The 14735-nt window shown below is 49.8% G+C and overlaps 7 protein-coding genes across 7 annotated transcripts; 3 read left to right on the plus strand and 4 right to left on the minus strand.

Annotated features, from left to right (window-relative positions):
• Positions 1-97: 97 nt before the first annotated feature.
• On the minus strand, positions 98-1033 carry BC939DRAFT_479118 (uncharacterized protein; the record flags this gene model as incomplete). The annotated part of the gene is made up of 3 exons (XM_051558818.1): positions 98-152; positions 251-869; positions 991-1033. 3 exons carry the CDS (start codon positions 1031-1033, stop codon positions 98-100), a joined length of 717 nt encoding a protein of 238 aa, XP_051409930.1.
• Positions 1034-1495: 462 nt separating this feature from the next.
• Positions 1496-3757, plus strand: BC939DRAFT_458511 (polynucleotide kinase 3 phosphatase-domain-containing protein). The gene is made up of 6 exons (XM_051556613.1): positions 1496-1949; positions 2044-2156; positions 2242-2453; positions 2557-2647; positions 2753-2874; positions 2987-3757. The coding sequence occupies exons 1-6, from the start codon at positions 1521-1523 to the stop codon at positions 3694-3696; spliced, it is 1677 nt and encodes a 558-aa protein (XP_051409931.1). The 5' UTR covers positions 1496-1520; the 3' UTR covers positions 3697-3757.
• A 10-nt stretch (positions 3758-3767) lies between these two features.
• Positions 3768-7868, plus strand: BC939DRAFT_458515 (uncharacterized protein). Its single transcript, XM_051556614.1, has 2 exons — positions 3768-4443; positions 4545-7868. The coding sequence occupies exons 1-2, from the start codon at positions 3831-3833 to the stop codon at positions 7790-7792; spliced, it is 3861 nt and encodes a 1286-aa protein (XP_051409932.1). The 5' UTR covers positions 3768-3830; the 3' UTR covers positions 7793-7868.
• Positions 7869-7871: 3 nt separating this feature from the next.
• Positions 7872-10885, minus strand: BC939DRAFT_458517 (uncharacterized protein). The gene is made up of 2 exons (XM_051556615.1): positions 9650-10885; positions 7872-9423 (listed from the first exon to the last, which is right to left on the minus strand). Exons 1-2 carry the CDS (start codon positions 10634-10636, stop codon positions 8002-8004), a joined length of 2409 nt encoding a protein of 802 aa, XP_051409933.1. The 5' UTR covers positions 10637-10885; the 3' UTR covers positions 7872-8001.
• A 453-nt stretch (positions 10886-11338) lies between these two features.
• On the plus strand, positions 11339-12862 carry BC939DRAFT_458519 (P-loop containing nucleoside triphosphate hydrolase protein). The gene is made up of 4 exons (XM_051556616.1): positions 11339-11629; positions 11783-11807; positions 11926-12394; positions 12506-12862. The coding sequence occupies exons 1-4, from the start codon at positions 11571-11573 to the stop codon at positions 12775-12777; spliced, it is 825 nt and encodes a 274-aa protein (XP_051409934.1). The 5' UTR covers positions 11339-11570; the 3' UTR covers positions 12778-12862.
• BC939DRAFT_458521 (HRDC-like protein) lies at positions 12863-14053 on the minus strand. The gene is made up of 6 exons (XM_051556617.1): positions 14000-14053; positions 13737-13908; positions 13512-13590; positions 13326-13403; positions 13107-13214; positions 12863-13007 (listed from the first exon to the last, which is right to left on the minus strand). Exons 2-6 carry the CDS (start codon positions 13795-13797, stop codon positions 12929-12931), a joined length of 405 nt encoding a protein of 134 aa, XP_051409935.1. The 5' UTR covers positions 13798-13908; positions 14000-14053; the 3' UTR covers positions 12863-12928.
• BC939DRAFT_458528 (uncharacterized protein) lies at positions 13996-14606 on the minus strand. Its single transcript, XM_051556618.1, has 2 exons — positions 14382-14606; positions 13996-14306 (listed from the first exon to the last, which is right to left on the minus strand). Exon 2 carries the CDS (start codon positions 14248-14250, stop codon positions 14071-14073), a length of 180 nt encoding a protein of 59 aa, XP_051409936.1. The 5' UTR covers positions 14251-14306; positions 14382-14606; the 3' UTR covers positions 13996-14070.
• Between the last annotated feature and the right edge of the window lie 129 nt (positions 14607-14735).

A 14735-nucleotide genomic window follows, 5' to 3' on the forward strand; every position in this document is an offset into this window, starting at 1 on the left:
CTAGGTCTAGACGAATAAAGAGAAAAAGGAGAGTGAAGATGGCGTTGCAGTGAGGCGGTGTATACGTTATCCAAGACAATGGTGAAATAAAGGCAGCTTAGGCCTTGGGGGCTTCGGGTTCAGGGAGAGCGGGCTTGTCATCACGACCAGTTCTATAAAGCAAATAAAGAAGAAAAATGATGAGTTCCATGGCGCCGCCATTGATAAAATTTCCCTGGCTCCAAAGCATGCCGTCGCTACAAATACGTACCCAACTTGCTCCCAAGGAGAAGAAGCGCCTTCGAAGTTACGGAAGGCCTGTGCAAGCTCGACGGGTTCGACAACAACACGCTTCTTCTCGTCGTCGTATCTGACCTCAACATAGCCAGTCAAGGGGAAGTCTTTCCTAAGAGGATGACCCTCGAATCCATAATCGGTCAAGATGCGGCGGAGATCAGGGTGTCCAGTGAAGAAAATGCCGTACATATCCCAGGCCTCACGTTCGAACCAGTTGACGCTGTTGAACAATCCAGTGAGAGATGGAACGGGCGAGACCTCGTTGGCATAGGTCTTGACACGGATGCGTCCGTTGAAGCGGATTGAAAGGCAGTTGTAGACGACTTCGAAGCGGTTGGCGCGCGAGGGGAAGTCGACTCCGCATACATCCATGACCTGCTTGAACTGAGAGTTGGTGTGGTCGCGCAAGAACTCCATGACAGGCAAGAGCGCGTTGGGTGCGACGTAGATGGTGAGCTCGTCCTTGTAGACCGAGAACTGCTGAATGTATTTGGGAAGAATGGAGGTCAAGTATTTGCCGTACTCGTGCATTTCTGTAACAGTCGTTTTGATGTTGGGGTTGGCCTTCTCTTGGATCCTTGGTCCAGAGGGGGCTATAATGGTCGGAGGATAGAGTAGAGAGTGAAGTGATATGGTTAAGCACATCTGAGGCGTAGATATTCGTGCAACTGCGTGCGCCCAGATTAGTGTTAATGAAGAGGAGACCCTCCTTACTGTTGTTGGTCACGGCAGAGGAGTGGAAAGCGGAGCGGGCCATCATGGCGGCAGGGATCCTGGCAGGGATTGCTACAAGGTCGAAATGAGAGAATAAAGGGGCGATTAGAAACAGGCGCACATGTGGAAAGAGTATTTGGAGACGCGTCCGGTGTCTAGCAAGAAGTGTCGTTGGTGCGTCTAGAGCTGATCCGACATGAGTCTCGGAGCCATGTCCGAGCTGCAATATATCGCGCCTGCAAGTAGTGATTCTTTCCGAGGTGGTTTTGGGATGTTGAAGCAATACCTCTTGCCGAAGCGACACGAAGGGCGGGCGAGGCGATGCGCAAGGCCATCATGATGAGTCTGGCGAGAGAAGAGGAGGGAATGAGCGAGATTAGATTTCGGGAATCCGATCATCCTTTGCCCATTGCAACGGCGTCAGTGGCTTGAAACAACTCTGTGACTTTGTCCGACCTTGAACACAAAGATGGCGGCAATGGTGGCAAAACTACTCATTCGCCACCGACCACTATAAATACCTCTTGTTCATGCCAATCTTCATCACCTCCACCTTTACTCACCTTTCATTCTACCCCCGTCGCATTCTTGGCCTTCATCTCGCCGCCATATCACACTCAATCGCCGTACCTACAACCCTACCCTTTGCTCATACCCAACTGCGTTCACTGCAATATTCGCGCTTATTATTCGCCCAACACAAACGCTCGACTATCAAACGAACCAAAGATACCATGGCTGATGCCAAATCTTCAAAGACTGCACGACGACTAAGCAAGTCCGAGGAGGCGTTGAATTCCGCACCACCAGCAAAGAAAGCTATGTTCTCCATTTTCGAAAAGAAATCTGGCGTGGAATGTGCGCCTGCAGATATCCATTGGACGACACATGGAACGAGTTTTATCGTGGGCGAAGCATTCGCCCCCAAGTCTGGGCGAAAGGTTGCAGCGTTCGATCTGGTACATTCCTCCAGTAAATTCAGAGTATAACATATTGCCTCGCTGGATCCTATACAGGAAGTGTTGACGTGATATTGCATGGTGGTTTTTGTAGGATCAAACTCTTATCAAGGTCAATGGCAGACATAAATGGCCGAAGAACGCAGACGACTGGGTCTGGTGGGCTCCTGGTGTCCCTGACCACTTGAAGCAAGTTGCGGATTCAGGGTAGGACTAAGAATCACCTTATTGTCCCGTACAACGAATGGTATCACTAAAAAGCCTTCCACTGATTACTTCCTATCATACTCAGGCACACAATTGTGGTCATCACAAACCAGGCCGGTCTTGACGGGAACAAGAGAAAACAGGATGAGATGCGCTTGAAATTCGAAAAGATCTGTGCTCAGCTGCGCTTGCCCATATGGATCCTGATTAGCATGCAAAAAGATCACAACAGGAAGCCAATGACAGGTCTTTGGCATTGGCTTGAAGCAAGGTTCTTGGAAGACAACGTTGAAATCGGTAATAATCGCTCTCGTACACATTGGCCATTTGTCTCAATTGATCGTTTTGAAGCAAGCGCTCCAAGTACTCATTTTTATTACATGGTCCTTGTTGTCCACAGATCGCGCGGAGAGTTACTACGTCGGAGATGCAGCTGGGCGACACGATGGATGGAAGGTTGGCGCCGTCAAGGACTTCAATAACACCGATCGGTAAGGCTATTGATGCCAATGGGTTGCTTTTGTTAATGTCATGGAGATACCTTATTGATTTCAACTCTCTCTCATTTTCTTGCATATGCGGATCAAATTCGACAGCAAGTTTGCAGGCAGTCTGAATATACAATTTCAAACTCCCGAGCATTTCTTTCTGAACCAAGTCTGTCCCGACGAAATGTGGTCCTTCGGTTCCTTTGATCCCAAGACCTGGCCCAAGGATGGTACACTCAATGCTAAATGATGGTCGATCTGTGGTATGACCTTTCCCCTTTCCCCCCCTACTCGAACGCCGACCAAGACGATTAACCGCCTTCAATGGCCTCTTCGAAATAGCGCCCTTATTTTCGCCTTCGTCTACGCCATTGTTGCCGACTCCTGGCGCCTGTGAGGTGATCGTCTTTTGTGGATATCCAGCATCAGGCAAGAGCTCTTTTGCGCAGAAACACATCATTTCGACCGGACAGTACGACTATGTTAATCAGGATATACTCAAGACTAAGGAAAAGTGCCTGAAAACGGTCGAGGAGAGTCTGCGGAACAAAAGAGCAGTAGTCGTGGACAATACCAACCCTGACGCACCCACCAGGGCGCCTTATATTGCACTGGCTAAGAAGTACAATGTCCCTGTAAGATGCTTCCTATTTGTGGCAAACAAGGATCTGGCGACGCACAATAATTATTTTAGAGCGTTCCATCGCGCTCTGGTCGAGGCTGCTGAGAGAGCAAACCCCAAAGCAATAAAAACAATGGTAGAGGTAGCCGGCGCCTCGACCTCGACCACCACAGCATCCTCAAAGGACGGATCAGCGTCCACCTTGATTTCGACCTCGACCTCGACCTCGACCTCGATCTCAGCCAACACCTCCTTGGCGACAAAAGTGCGTGATGAACCTGCTCGGGAGCGCCTTTCTGAAATGGTATTTGCGATGTATGCAAAGAAATATCAGGAGCCGACCCTTCAAGAGGGGTTCAGTGAGATCAAGAAGATCAACTTTGTGCCGGACGAGGATATCCTTGGCACTTGGCAGCGGTGGTACTTTTAACGAGTATTGGTGCCCAAAATAAAGTTTCCAGTGTCCTCGTTGACCAATGAAATACTTGAACCATACTAGCCTGTGTATCTTTGGAGGCATTCATTCTCGAGCTCCTACATCGCATTCACGCACGTAAGGATTCAATGACTTTCAGACAGCAGAGGATCCAACGGCAGCCAGCCACCCCTCAGGATCTTCAGAGGGCTCCACATTCAGTGCCTGCTCACGACCAACATCCTTCACGGGACTGTAGACGACCCAAGCTGATTCATGGCTCAAGCATCGACTACCAGGAACGCCATAAGCGGATCCGACTTCTGCCACCTGATCCATCTCCCGCTCTAAACCCATTCAATGCCCCGGTAGTCAACGCGCTTGAGGGAATGTTTGAGCGCGTCATGGCGCTGGCAAACGCTTCCACAGCGCGAGCTTCTACACCCTCAATATTAAGAAGACCCATGCATACGCAGCACCGCCAACATGTGCGAGATATCATCAAGCCAGAGGTTCAGGATACCATTGCTTCCCAGTCAGCCAGCAATGTTGAATCGAAAGGACCTAGGGCGACGACTTTAAATGCCATTGATGTGGGTCGCGGCCACTATGGACCCGTCTCAATATGGTCGACGCTTTCACCAGAGGACACTTCAGGAAAGGTCCGAACACAAGCTGGTTCATATCGGTTTATGCTCCCGCCTCTGGATGTTAGCTCTACTGAGGAGACTTTGGAAAGGCCACAAGAGCCATTTTATGAGAGTAAATATACAATTACAGTTACATCGATTTCGCAGCAGTCTGGATTCCATATTGCAGGAGCATTAACGCTAATGTTGGTCATTTATATGCCTTTCTCTTAGTGGATGATAGGGCTCAAGTTGACGATGACGTTGTCGAGCTGCTGTCATCAGAAGATGAAGGCGAGGCTGAGAAGGTCGACACTGGGCATGAGGGTGAGGTTGATTACGAAGACGGAGAGGACTTTGAGGAGTATAGCTATGACGAGGAAGAGGAGCACCATGACGACTACGAAGATGAGCGAGAAGAGCAAGGCCAGACAGACCTGGAGGATAAAACGGATAGACCGTTGCGTTCGAATGTGTCTATGAAGCCTGCTCAGCAACAGTATGCCGAAGTCGTTGAACTGGATGACAGCGAGGATGAGGATGATCAGGACGGGTACGAGGTCGAAGAAGAAGAAGACGAGGAGGAAGCGGAGGAGGACGACGAGGATAAGGAGAACAGGGTGAATCCAGAGGACCTCCTTCGCTGGCAACAAAATGCGAAGAACACTCTACTCCATGGCTCGATGGGTATGTCTCAGCCGAGAGCGTTCGGCTTCAATCTCTCACAGCACTTTGAACAAGACTTCGCAGCTCGCGAGAAAGACTACTCTCAGGGCGAAGAAGGTTACTCTCAGGGCGAAGAAGATTACTCTCAGGGCGATGAGATCCACGCTGATGTGGTGGAGGAAGAGGACAGCATGGACGCAGTCGACGAAGGCGCATTAGAGATAGAACAGGAAATGGACGACGACAAGGAGCTTCAGGATTACCACTCTGATTCGGTGAATATGCCTTCCGACGCAGAGTCAGAGGGCCAACAAATTGATGAGCAGGCTGACCCTCGATCCTCGCCTGGCGCCTCTAGAGACGGCGTTGTGTTGCTTCGCGACGACAATGACGAGTACGCGGAACATGGCAAAGCAGAAAGCGATCAAAAAAGTGAAATAGACGACTTGGAAGGCCAGGAGGAGGAGCAAGAAGAGGGCGAGGAGTACCAACTATTGTCAGGGGGCGTGGAGCAGGTTAGCAGTGGCATCGTACTCGGTTCGGATCAACTGGTGATGGATTCTGAAAGCGGGGACGGAAGCATGGCGCCAGTAGACCATGAAGCTGGTGAGCTCGACGACTATGAGAGCAGAGTAGCATTGTTGATAGAGCCGTCCTCTGCTCAGAACCCAGGGTATGATATAGCCGGAGAGATGGAAGTGTTGGCTGAGCCAGTCTCAGAGCGCTCCGAATGTGGATCGTCGAGTGTTCTTATTATGCAAGCTCCTGAAATGTATGATCGCATTGACTCGGCAGGATCATCATTGGCGTCTCAACTCTTGTCGAGCGACAGCGATATCGAGGCGGACACGGCGCACGTCTCAAGCGATCTGGGATCAATAGAGGAAGCCATGGACTCGAGCGACCCGCTTTACAGCGACGACACGGTCGAGATGACAGAAGCGCCGCCCTTGGTGCTCTTCTCTGATAACCATTTGTCGACGGAGCCCTATATGGTCCTTCAGCAGACCACTGAGATGGTCCAGGAATTCACCAATATTAACAATATCGACTCGGCTGTCCCTCTTTCCTTTCTTCCTGTCAGTATCGAGTCAGTTGCCTCCTCAGAACACCCAGCGGGGAAAGATCGAATTCAGGCCCCTGCGCAGTTTACAACCTTCGAAGATGATACCACCGATCATGCACCTCAGCTTTTAACAGAGTTCAGCGCCGATCACGTATCTTTGCTGGAGCGTCTACGTGCTGTGGCCCAGGAGGAGCATATACCGCTTTCAGAACCTAACTCGTCTTCAACTCTGGATCGCACAGAACCGCCATCAACTATTCTTCCCTCGATTGACACCGGCGCACTGGTGGCAGCCTCTCCCAAGCAACCTGATATTTTGGAGTCTCCATCATCAACCAAATCTCCTTTGATGATGGCGAGCGACGATCTTGCGTTGGATTTGTCGCCTTCGCTGCCACGTCGAGCCAGGATGGCGAGGACATCAACTATTGTACAGACGGTCCGGGACGGGAAGGCCTTTATTGAACACACGGCGACGAAATCGAGTTCTGACAGTAAGACTAAACATCGCCTTCAGCAGCAGCACTCAGAGTCGTCGGAGATGGTCACTTCCGAGTCTTTGGGTGACAGCACTTCAACGCCAGTCAACACCCCTGTGGTATCGGGATTGGCGGAGTCAGCGCATGTGGCAAGATATAGAGGTGATAGAGGTGGGATGAAACTGTTGGTGGAGGAGGCAAGAGCGTTCTGTAGCGGTGTACCTGTGTCTGTACGTACAGGATCTAGCAGCAACGCATCATTCGGTGCGACTGCACCGTCCTCATTGTCATCTTTAGGATCTCTGGTCGTCGATACACTGAGCCCCTCGTTACCTCGGGCACAAAGTTCTGGATCTTCGCCATCGAGACTCACTGGAATCGCACGACGGAGGATCAGTCTTGAGAATGGAGTGGATCCACCGGCGGAACTTGATCACACGACGGGAGTTTCGACCGCAGAGGCAACTACATCGCATCAACATTTGGGCGTTGTTGATTTGGTCGCAGAAAAGGTTATCCAGAGTACTGTTGTTGGGAGCCATGCATTGCGGCCATTTATTACTTCACCAGCGTCCATCGGACAGGTGGGCACGAGTGTTATATCAGGAAGTGGCAGCGGCAGTGGACAGACGGGCTCGCGATCGAATAGTCAGGAGCCCCATGTAGCGTCTCCGAAAACATCACACTCGCACATGTCGCCGTCGCATCTCGGCATGTCGGTATTTTCGTTCGGACAACAGGCTCCATTTGGTAACCGGCTTGGATCTCCAAGTGTCGGGTTCGGATTCGGATCGTCTTTTGTGTCCATACCGAGAGAATCCTCCGTTGGAGGTTCGCCGTCTTCTAGAAAAGCGGTTATGATTCCTCACCATCAACAACATGAGGAGCCGTCGTTACCTGCTCCAGGACTTTCGGAGACGGTGGTGGAGCAAGCGCAGGTGAATCAGGAAGGCGGATACCATGAGGAGGACGTGAGTGAAGAGGATGTGGGTGAGGATGAAGAAGTGGAAGCAGAGGATATCGACCAGAACAACGCCCACACTCCGTTGCAAGCCGATTCATTGGTCAACAGCACTAACGAGAGCCAAAACGGTGGCGGCAGCGGCATTATGGTCCGGGCACCAAAGAAGAAGCGGACACAATCACAGATCAAGACGAAGAACAAGCAGCGCAGAGAGGCTGCGAAGCGACAAAAGCTGCAGCAACAATATCACGGCATCCCGCCAGGCAACGGCAACAACAGTCAATCATCATCAGATCCACCAGCTTGAAATGCGTATGTTCACATCCCGTTCTCCCTCCCTTCCCTTTTTACCCCTCGTCTTTTTCTTTTTCTTTTTTTTTTTTGCAGAAAAGGTCGATTTCACATTCATTCGTTTGACAATTAAAAAAAATCGCCTTTCCACCTTTTGTTTTTATTAAGTGCTAATACGCATCAATCAAAAGATATCCTGATCCTTTTCTTCTAAAGCACTGTGGTCTATCCAGAAGAATGCATCGAGTTCACGGATCCTGAAGACGCGTTCGTAGATCTCCGCCACTCCTTGACAGCATCACTCAATCGCGACCTCTTTTCATCCAGCCCCGACTGGATCATCACAGAAGAGTATCCAGCATGATAAGTCGACATCGACGCAGGCGTGAACATGGGTGTCGTCGGCGAGGGGACCGTCGAAGAAGCTCTAGAAGACGACGCAATTGAGATCGAGAACGAGTTCGAAAACGAAGGGGTCCTTCCCCAACCTGTCATTGACGACGATGACAAGGACGAGAAGGACGAGGCCGAAGGCGATGATGGCCATCCTGTCGACAACATCGGTGGTGGATGTGGCCGCGCCTTCTTCTTGTGGAGGACCGAGTTCAGGAAGAAGTCGTCGTCGCAGCTCTCGTCGATGATGTAAGGAGAATCATGGTGGCCATCCGCTTCCTGATCGTCTTCGTTGTCGTTGTCGTTGTCGTTGTTGTTGTCGTTGTTGTCGTTGTTGTCGTTGTTGTCGTTGTTGTCGTTGTTGTCGTTGTTGTCGTTGTTGTCGTTGTTGTTAAAGTGTTCATAGTGTGAAAAGGCCGGGTGACCTTGGTACGATCCTTGAGCACTTTCCTCGTGTTGTTGAATCTCGACCTTGTATGGACTCGTAGATCGCTCTTCGGTAATGAGTGTCGAAGACCGTTCAGCTAACATAAAGTTTTCAGCTCCTGCTGAGTGCTGCGAGGTCCGAGATGAGTACAATGTCGTACGCGTAGGTGGCACTGGCGCTAAGGGCACCATGATATTTTGGACAGCCACGTCCGCAGCGGCTGACTTTGCTGGAAGCATTGAACTGCTGCTTATACCGCTAGCGTTGCTAGAACTAGGGCTCTCCAACCAATCCTCGTCCGCCTTTAATACCGAATCCGGAATCTCGGGCAACTGCGGCAGCGCACGCATCGAATTTACAGGTAAAGCCGGCAGGGCATTCTCAGTCTTCATCGCCATCATCGGGCTCGATGCACCTCCCGCAAAGCTTGCCGACCGACCCTGACGTGACCCCACCACAGAAAGCTGAGACGGCGAAGCCGAAGCCGCATTCGGAGACCGTGGCGAAGAACCGCCGCCGCTCGAAGGTCCATGAGAAGAAGTCTGCAGGAACTTTGGTACCAATTTACCAAACAGTTTCGAGGTCCTCTTTGTTCCCTTGGTTGGAGTTGCATTTGTGCTGACGGGAGATAGGGTCTGACTCGGAGGCATGAAGGTTGTCATCGTAGGTGTCAACAAACTGTCGGCATTCTGGTCCTTGGGCGACTCCGGAGCAGTGGTCTCGGAAGCATGCATGATGGCCGCAACAGGGTCCACAGTAGTTTCTTCAGTGATAGTGAACGAGGTTTCTATCCTTGGGGCTGTTGGGGACACTGCATCCTGACTGGCCTAGTTCCACGACAATGAGATTGTTCATAGACAAACGTGTTAGGACAATATCAAATCAGATAAGGGAAACCCTAAAGCACAAAGCGCGCGTCCCTGTTGGGTATCTCTCTCCAGGAACAACTTTTGTTCGGCTTAACAATCATCAACCATTGCAACAAACAAACAAACAAACAAACAAACAGACGATGGCTAGATAAAAAAACGCGCTGTATGATGTAGTCTTTACCTGTTCATGCAAGGGCGCCGATATCGTCACACGAAAGGGTGCTGGCGGCGTCGACTCTGCTCTCGTCCTCTGCACAGTCTTGTGCAAGGCGGGCGGCACTAGTACCTGGGTGACAATGGGAGCAGCATTCGCACTAACACCATATCCAGAAAATGAAGGCGCTGAATGCGAATGGCTTTCATCACTGTCACGCAAGATCTCGAGAGCGCCAAGCACGCGCCCACTGCTGGTAGTGGTGGTGATACTGTCGCTATAGTATTTGCGATGGGTATCTAATGCATGTTGATGATGCAGCAAGGACATGGGACCGGCAGAAAGGGGTGCATTTGTGTTCTCTCGAAGTTCCTGAATGGATTCCAGGGACAGGGCTCTCGGACTTGTTGTGATCGTGAGAGAGTGCCTCGTCATAGGGGATGATGATGTGGTGGGACAAGCCGAGGGAGAGGTTTGTGCGCCATTGTCCTCGTCGTCTATAGTGTTGTTGATGCCGCTGTTGTTATTGTCGTTGCTTTGCGGGGATGGGGGGGGAGAGTCGCCCGTCAAGAGCAAGGACAAGGGCAAGGGCTTAACGGCCGATTCCTGGTGTTCCTGTTGCCCCTGCTGATCCTGCTGATCTGCGGTATTATTATCGGTCGATAAGGAGCTGTTGGTTTTTACCGAGAGAGAGGTGGCAGAGGATGAAGACGACCGTTTCTGGTAGGAAGAGCGCTTGCGGCCATGGTCTCGGATGTGGTCGTTGAAGGAGTTCCGGTGGAGCTGGTGAAGGGAAGCGGTGGAGGGAGGGAGACAGAGGGAGTGTGATTTTAAGGGGGATGAAGAAGAGAGTGCACTGAAGTCTTCGCCCTCGGCAAAGGCTGTCGGTACGGGCGAGGATGCAGCAGCTCGAGAGCGCTCGTATGCGTTGCTGGAGAGTAGCCTTGCTTTACTCAGAAGGGCCTCTGCTGCATGTGGAGAGGTAGAAGACGTAGTTGTGGAGAGGGCGAACATGATTGTGCCTGAGAATAGGAAATGAAGAATGAGGCGAGAGAAAAGAGTGCAACTGTTTGTTGAAGAAGGAAGGGGTGGGAGTGGGACTGAGGGAGTATTAAAGAGAAATTGAAGAGCAAGAATGAGGAGGGGGTAGTTGAGAAAAAGGCTCGGAAGGGAGTGGAAGGGTGGAGAGAAGAAAAAAGACGGCGAAGACGAAGCTAAAAAAGAAGTTGAAGTTAAAGGAGAAGAAACATCCCATTCCGGTCAGTGTGCGTACTTCTGCATCTGCATCTTATTTTATCGAACCATCTATCAAAGTCCAGGTTCAGGTCCAGATCCCATGGTCGCACAAGCAGCCCCATTCCAATTCGAGTCCATCTCCTATTCCCCCTTTTACAAACCCACTTTCAATTGAATTGTACGTGCTGAGGAGGCAGTCAGACAAATGAATAAATGATAAATGATAAATGATAAATGATAAATGATAAATGATAAATGATAAATGGGCACAGCGTTAAAAGACACCAGGACAAAAGGAAGGACATGGGGACAGAGAAAGTTAGGAACATGAAGACATGATGGATGCAGTGTGCATGGGTTGCTCCGATAGGTTCGTCTTTAAACAGACAGACAGACAGGACAAACAATCGGTGTAAGAATAGCCCATGGCTCACAACACTCACTTCGCGAACCCCATTCCTCCCGCGCAGCAGCCCCTTTCTCGAATAGGAACGGCAATCCTGGGAAGCAGTCGACCATCTCAGACCGTGTCTGTTTGTCTGTGTGTACCTGGAATGCTTAGCATAGTCGTGGCCCACCCTCCATCCTACACAAAATTGTTCTAGGCGCACGTTCCTTCTTTCCCAATCGGCTTTCCGCATCCCTCTTCTTTGATCATTCCAGGCCCCCGTCATCTCTACCTGCATTCACATTCACATTCACATCCACGCAGATGCCATCGCACCACAGCGCCGCCAACAGCAGACCTTGGGTCATCACTATCGGACTCAGGTATTTTTTTTTTTTTTTTTTTTTTGCTCAGCTATTGGGTGTTGTCATTGCGCCTCTGAAGGAAGACACGAGCATCGCCAGAAGACTATAAGAAACGCATATTGATAGGTAAATTGCTTTGCTCTCTCGGCGCCAATGCCATCTTTGTAATAGTGGTCCATCCTCTGGCGGCAAAACGGTAAACAGCCAATTGCTGAGGATCGTCATCCTCATTTCGCGCGTGCAAAAATGTCACCTCCAAAATGGCACTGTCAAATGCTAATCAAATAACTGGTATCTCTTTTGCATTACTGCAGACGACAGCTCGCTATCTGAGATCCATCCTTCCCAACAGCACTATCGTCCATCAGGACGACTTTTACAAACCAGAGGACCAGCTTCCTATCGATTCAAGGACAGGGCTCGCCAACTGGGATTGCCCTGAAGCCATTGACTTTGAGACCATGATCTCCACTTTAACCCATGTCAAGGACCATGGCCAATTTCCAGAACGATTCAATTCTTTGGAAGACAAGAACCCAGTGGGATCTATCACACCCTCGGACCCAATTTCAGATCATATCTTAGACGGACTGAGAGAAAGGATTATCAGTCAGATCCCTTCCTATGACAGGACCAACGTCAAATTCTTGATATTGGACGGATTCATACTCTATGTAGACAACCAACTGCGGAATGCGATCGACATCAAATTTTATCTCACGGCACCATATCAGGTTCTCAAGGAAAGGCGAGAGTCCAGGAAGGGATATGCCACATTGGAAGGTAGAGCTCTATGCTCAACTCAACATCTGCGGTATCATGTCAATTGCACTCGTGCGCCAACTTCAAAAACAATTGATCCGTATTTTTTTTTTTTTTTTTTTCGTTCTGCAGGTTACTGGGTGGATCCACCTGGTTACTTTGATAACATTGTGTGGCCAAATTACTTAACCTGCAACGAGCCCTTTATCAAGTTGACAGAGGCGATGGAGGCCGGCACGGAAAGCGGGATCTACGATGCAGAAAGGGAATTCTTGCGGCAAAATCCAATGACACAAAAGGTCGACGTTGTGTCCTCCGCAGACTCTTCCATCCAGTCCATGGTTGAGTCCGTTGCAGATTTACTTGCCAAGCGTCTCTCTGCGCTGTCTACAGTTTCATCGTAATACTCGGTCGTTGGAATCAAAGAGATTTACCCATATGAGGACGGAAGTAATGTACATTTAATAATGAAAGAGATAGGAGCCTCTTCTTCTCAACTTATTATGCTATAATTGCTGTGAAATCTAAGCGAGCCTTTGCATTTTTTTGGCATGTTTAAGATTGGAACTTCTTGAGATCTAAAGTCTGGTTCAAAAAGTTCTGCAACGTCTCGTCGTCGATCTTGTTGGCAAGACTATTAAACAAAGCAACAAGCCGAAAGTCAATCAGAAAAAGATCCTTTTGGTGAATTGTACGGACCTCCACTACTACTATTTCTCACGTTGTTGATTACCTGGGGATCAATGCCTTGGCTTCCTCTGCCTCCTCGCAGCAGAGATTAGCGAGCTGCGCCAATTCGAATCCTGTCAAAAGCGAATGGATCGGTTCCTCGTTCATGCCACTAAAAAAGATACAGCAGATCCACAGCATATGTGGAAAATAACGATTAACAGCTCTTCTTTCCTTGCAGTTCCGATTCTAATTGCAAAGGCTTCCAGATATCAAGCCTTACGCTCTGACTTCGCGAACAACATCGGGGTTGGTGAATCGATTGAACTGGGTAACATAGTTGAGCGACTTTTGATAGACCCTAAATATGGAGGCAGGTTTCGATGCAATATATCGAGTTGTTAAAACACTGTTCCTTTTTTTTAAACATCCATTTGCTTTTAGCTGTTTCACAATCCACTCTGATTACTCGGACGTGTTGGGGCGTTGGGAAGCATCCAACAAAATCTTGACCTCTGACACGAACAAGCAGTGAGCGTCCTGGAAATCTGTCCAAAGGTAATTGAAAGAACATCATCGCAAAGGTCAGTTGTTGCTTGCTGTCGCCCGTCATTACTCTGACTTTTGCAGGAAACTGCATCCTTGGTCGCTTCGGCACGATCAGGATGTCGTTGTAAGACTGATGATATCGTACCTGCTCCAAGCTTCAAGGTGGACGCATCCTCTTCCTCAATGACTCCTCTGTGTGGTCGCATCCTGCTGTTCCTGTGAATGGTTCGGCGTTGGTTGAGTCGATGGCTCTCATCGCACAACCCAGATGCAAGTGTGTATGAAAACAGGACTATCTAGGCGCTATCTACGTCATCGTAAATTCATCAACGCCCCCTGTAACGCGTGTGTGTGTGGCCGTACACACAAAATGCTAAAGTTCCATCTTTCTTCTTTTTTTGCGATTAGTGGCGCTGGTTCCAACAATAGCCCCTTCGGCCATCTCTTGCCCTGGACTTCTTGACTCCATTCATGGGTATCTACCATCTGCCGTGACGGGGTGAAGATAGAGTGGTCGTTCCTGGTGCAATAGGTACTCTCGGGCAATGTTGGACATGTTTTCGGCCGTTATCACATCTCTGTGGCGATACCGTCCACAGTGGGGGCAGAAGAGTTCTCGAAGGGTGACTTGGGCCACAAACCGGTGGCAATCCGGACATTTCTTTGACGTATAAAACTCGTTGAGACCCACCACATTGTATCTGAGAGACCGAGCCTAAATAAAATAACAAAATATGTTATTCATTGGCACTCACTCCTCCCGATGGTACATGGTGAAGAGTTTGCTTACCAATGGGATGAAATACGACAAAAATGAAGAGTGCAGAGATGACAGTTGGCTGGAGCTTCCGAACTGACCGAGACCCACGCCGATCAACACAGGATTGTCATCCTTGCAGCGCTCACCGATGCTGCCACCAACAATCCGGAGTAGGCTGTTGGCAATAGCCTGGTACTCGATGTGCTTGGCTCGCTTCATATCCCAAGTGTGTTTGTTGAACCGATTATTGTTACCATTATGAAAGTCCAACAGTCGATCCTCGACTTGTTCAAGCATCTCGATGTAATTGGTGACGCTCGCCTCTGGACCTCGAATAGGAGGAAGACAGGACTCGATGTCCGCGATGGAGTCTGACTGACCCGC

The sequence above is a fragment of the Gamsiella multidivaricata genome, assembly GCF_025024155.1.
Source record: "Gamsiella multidivaricata strain RSA 2152 chromosome Unknown BC939scaffold_54, whole genome shotgun sequence".
Taxonomy (NCBI): Eukaryota; Fungi; Mortierellomycota; class Mortierellomycetes; order Mortierellales; family Mortierellaceae; genus Gamsiella; species Gamsiella multidivaricata.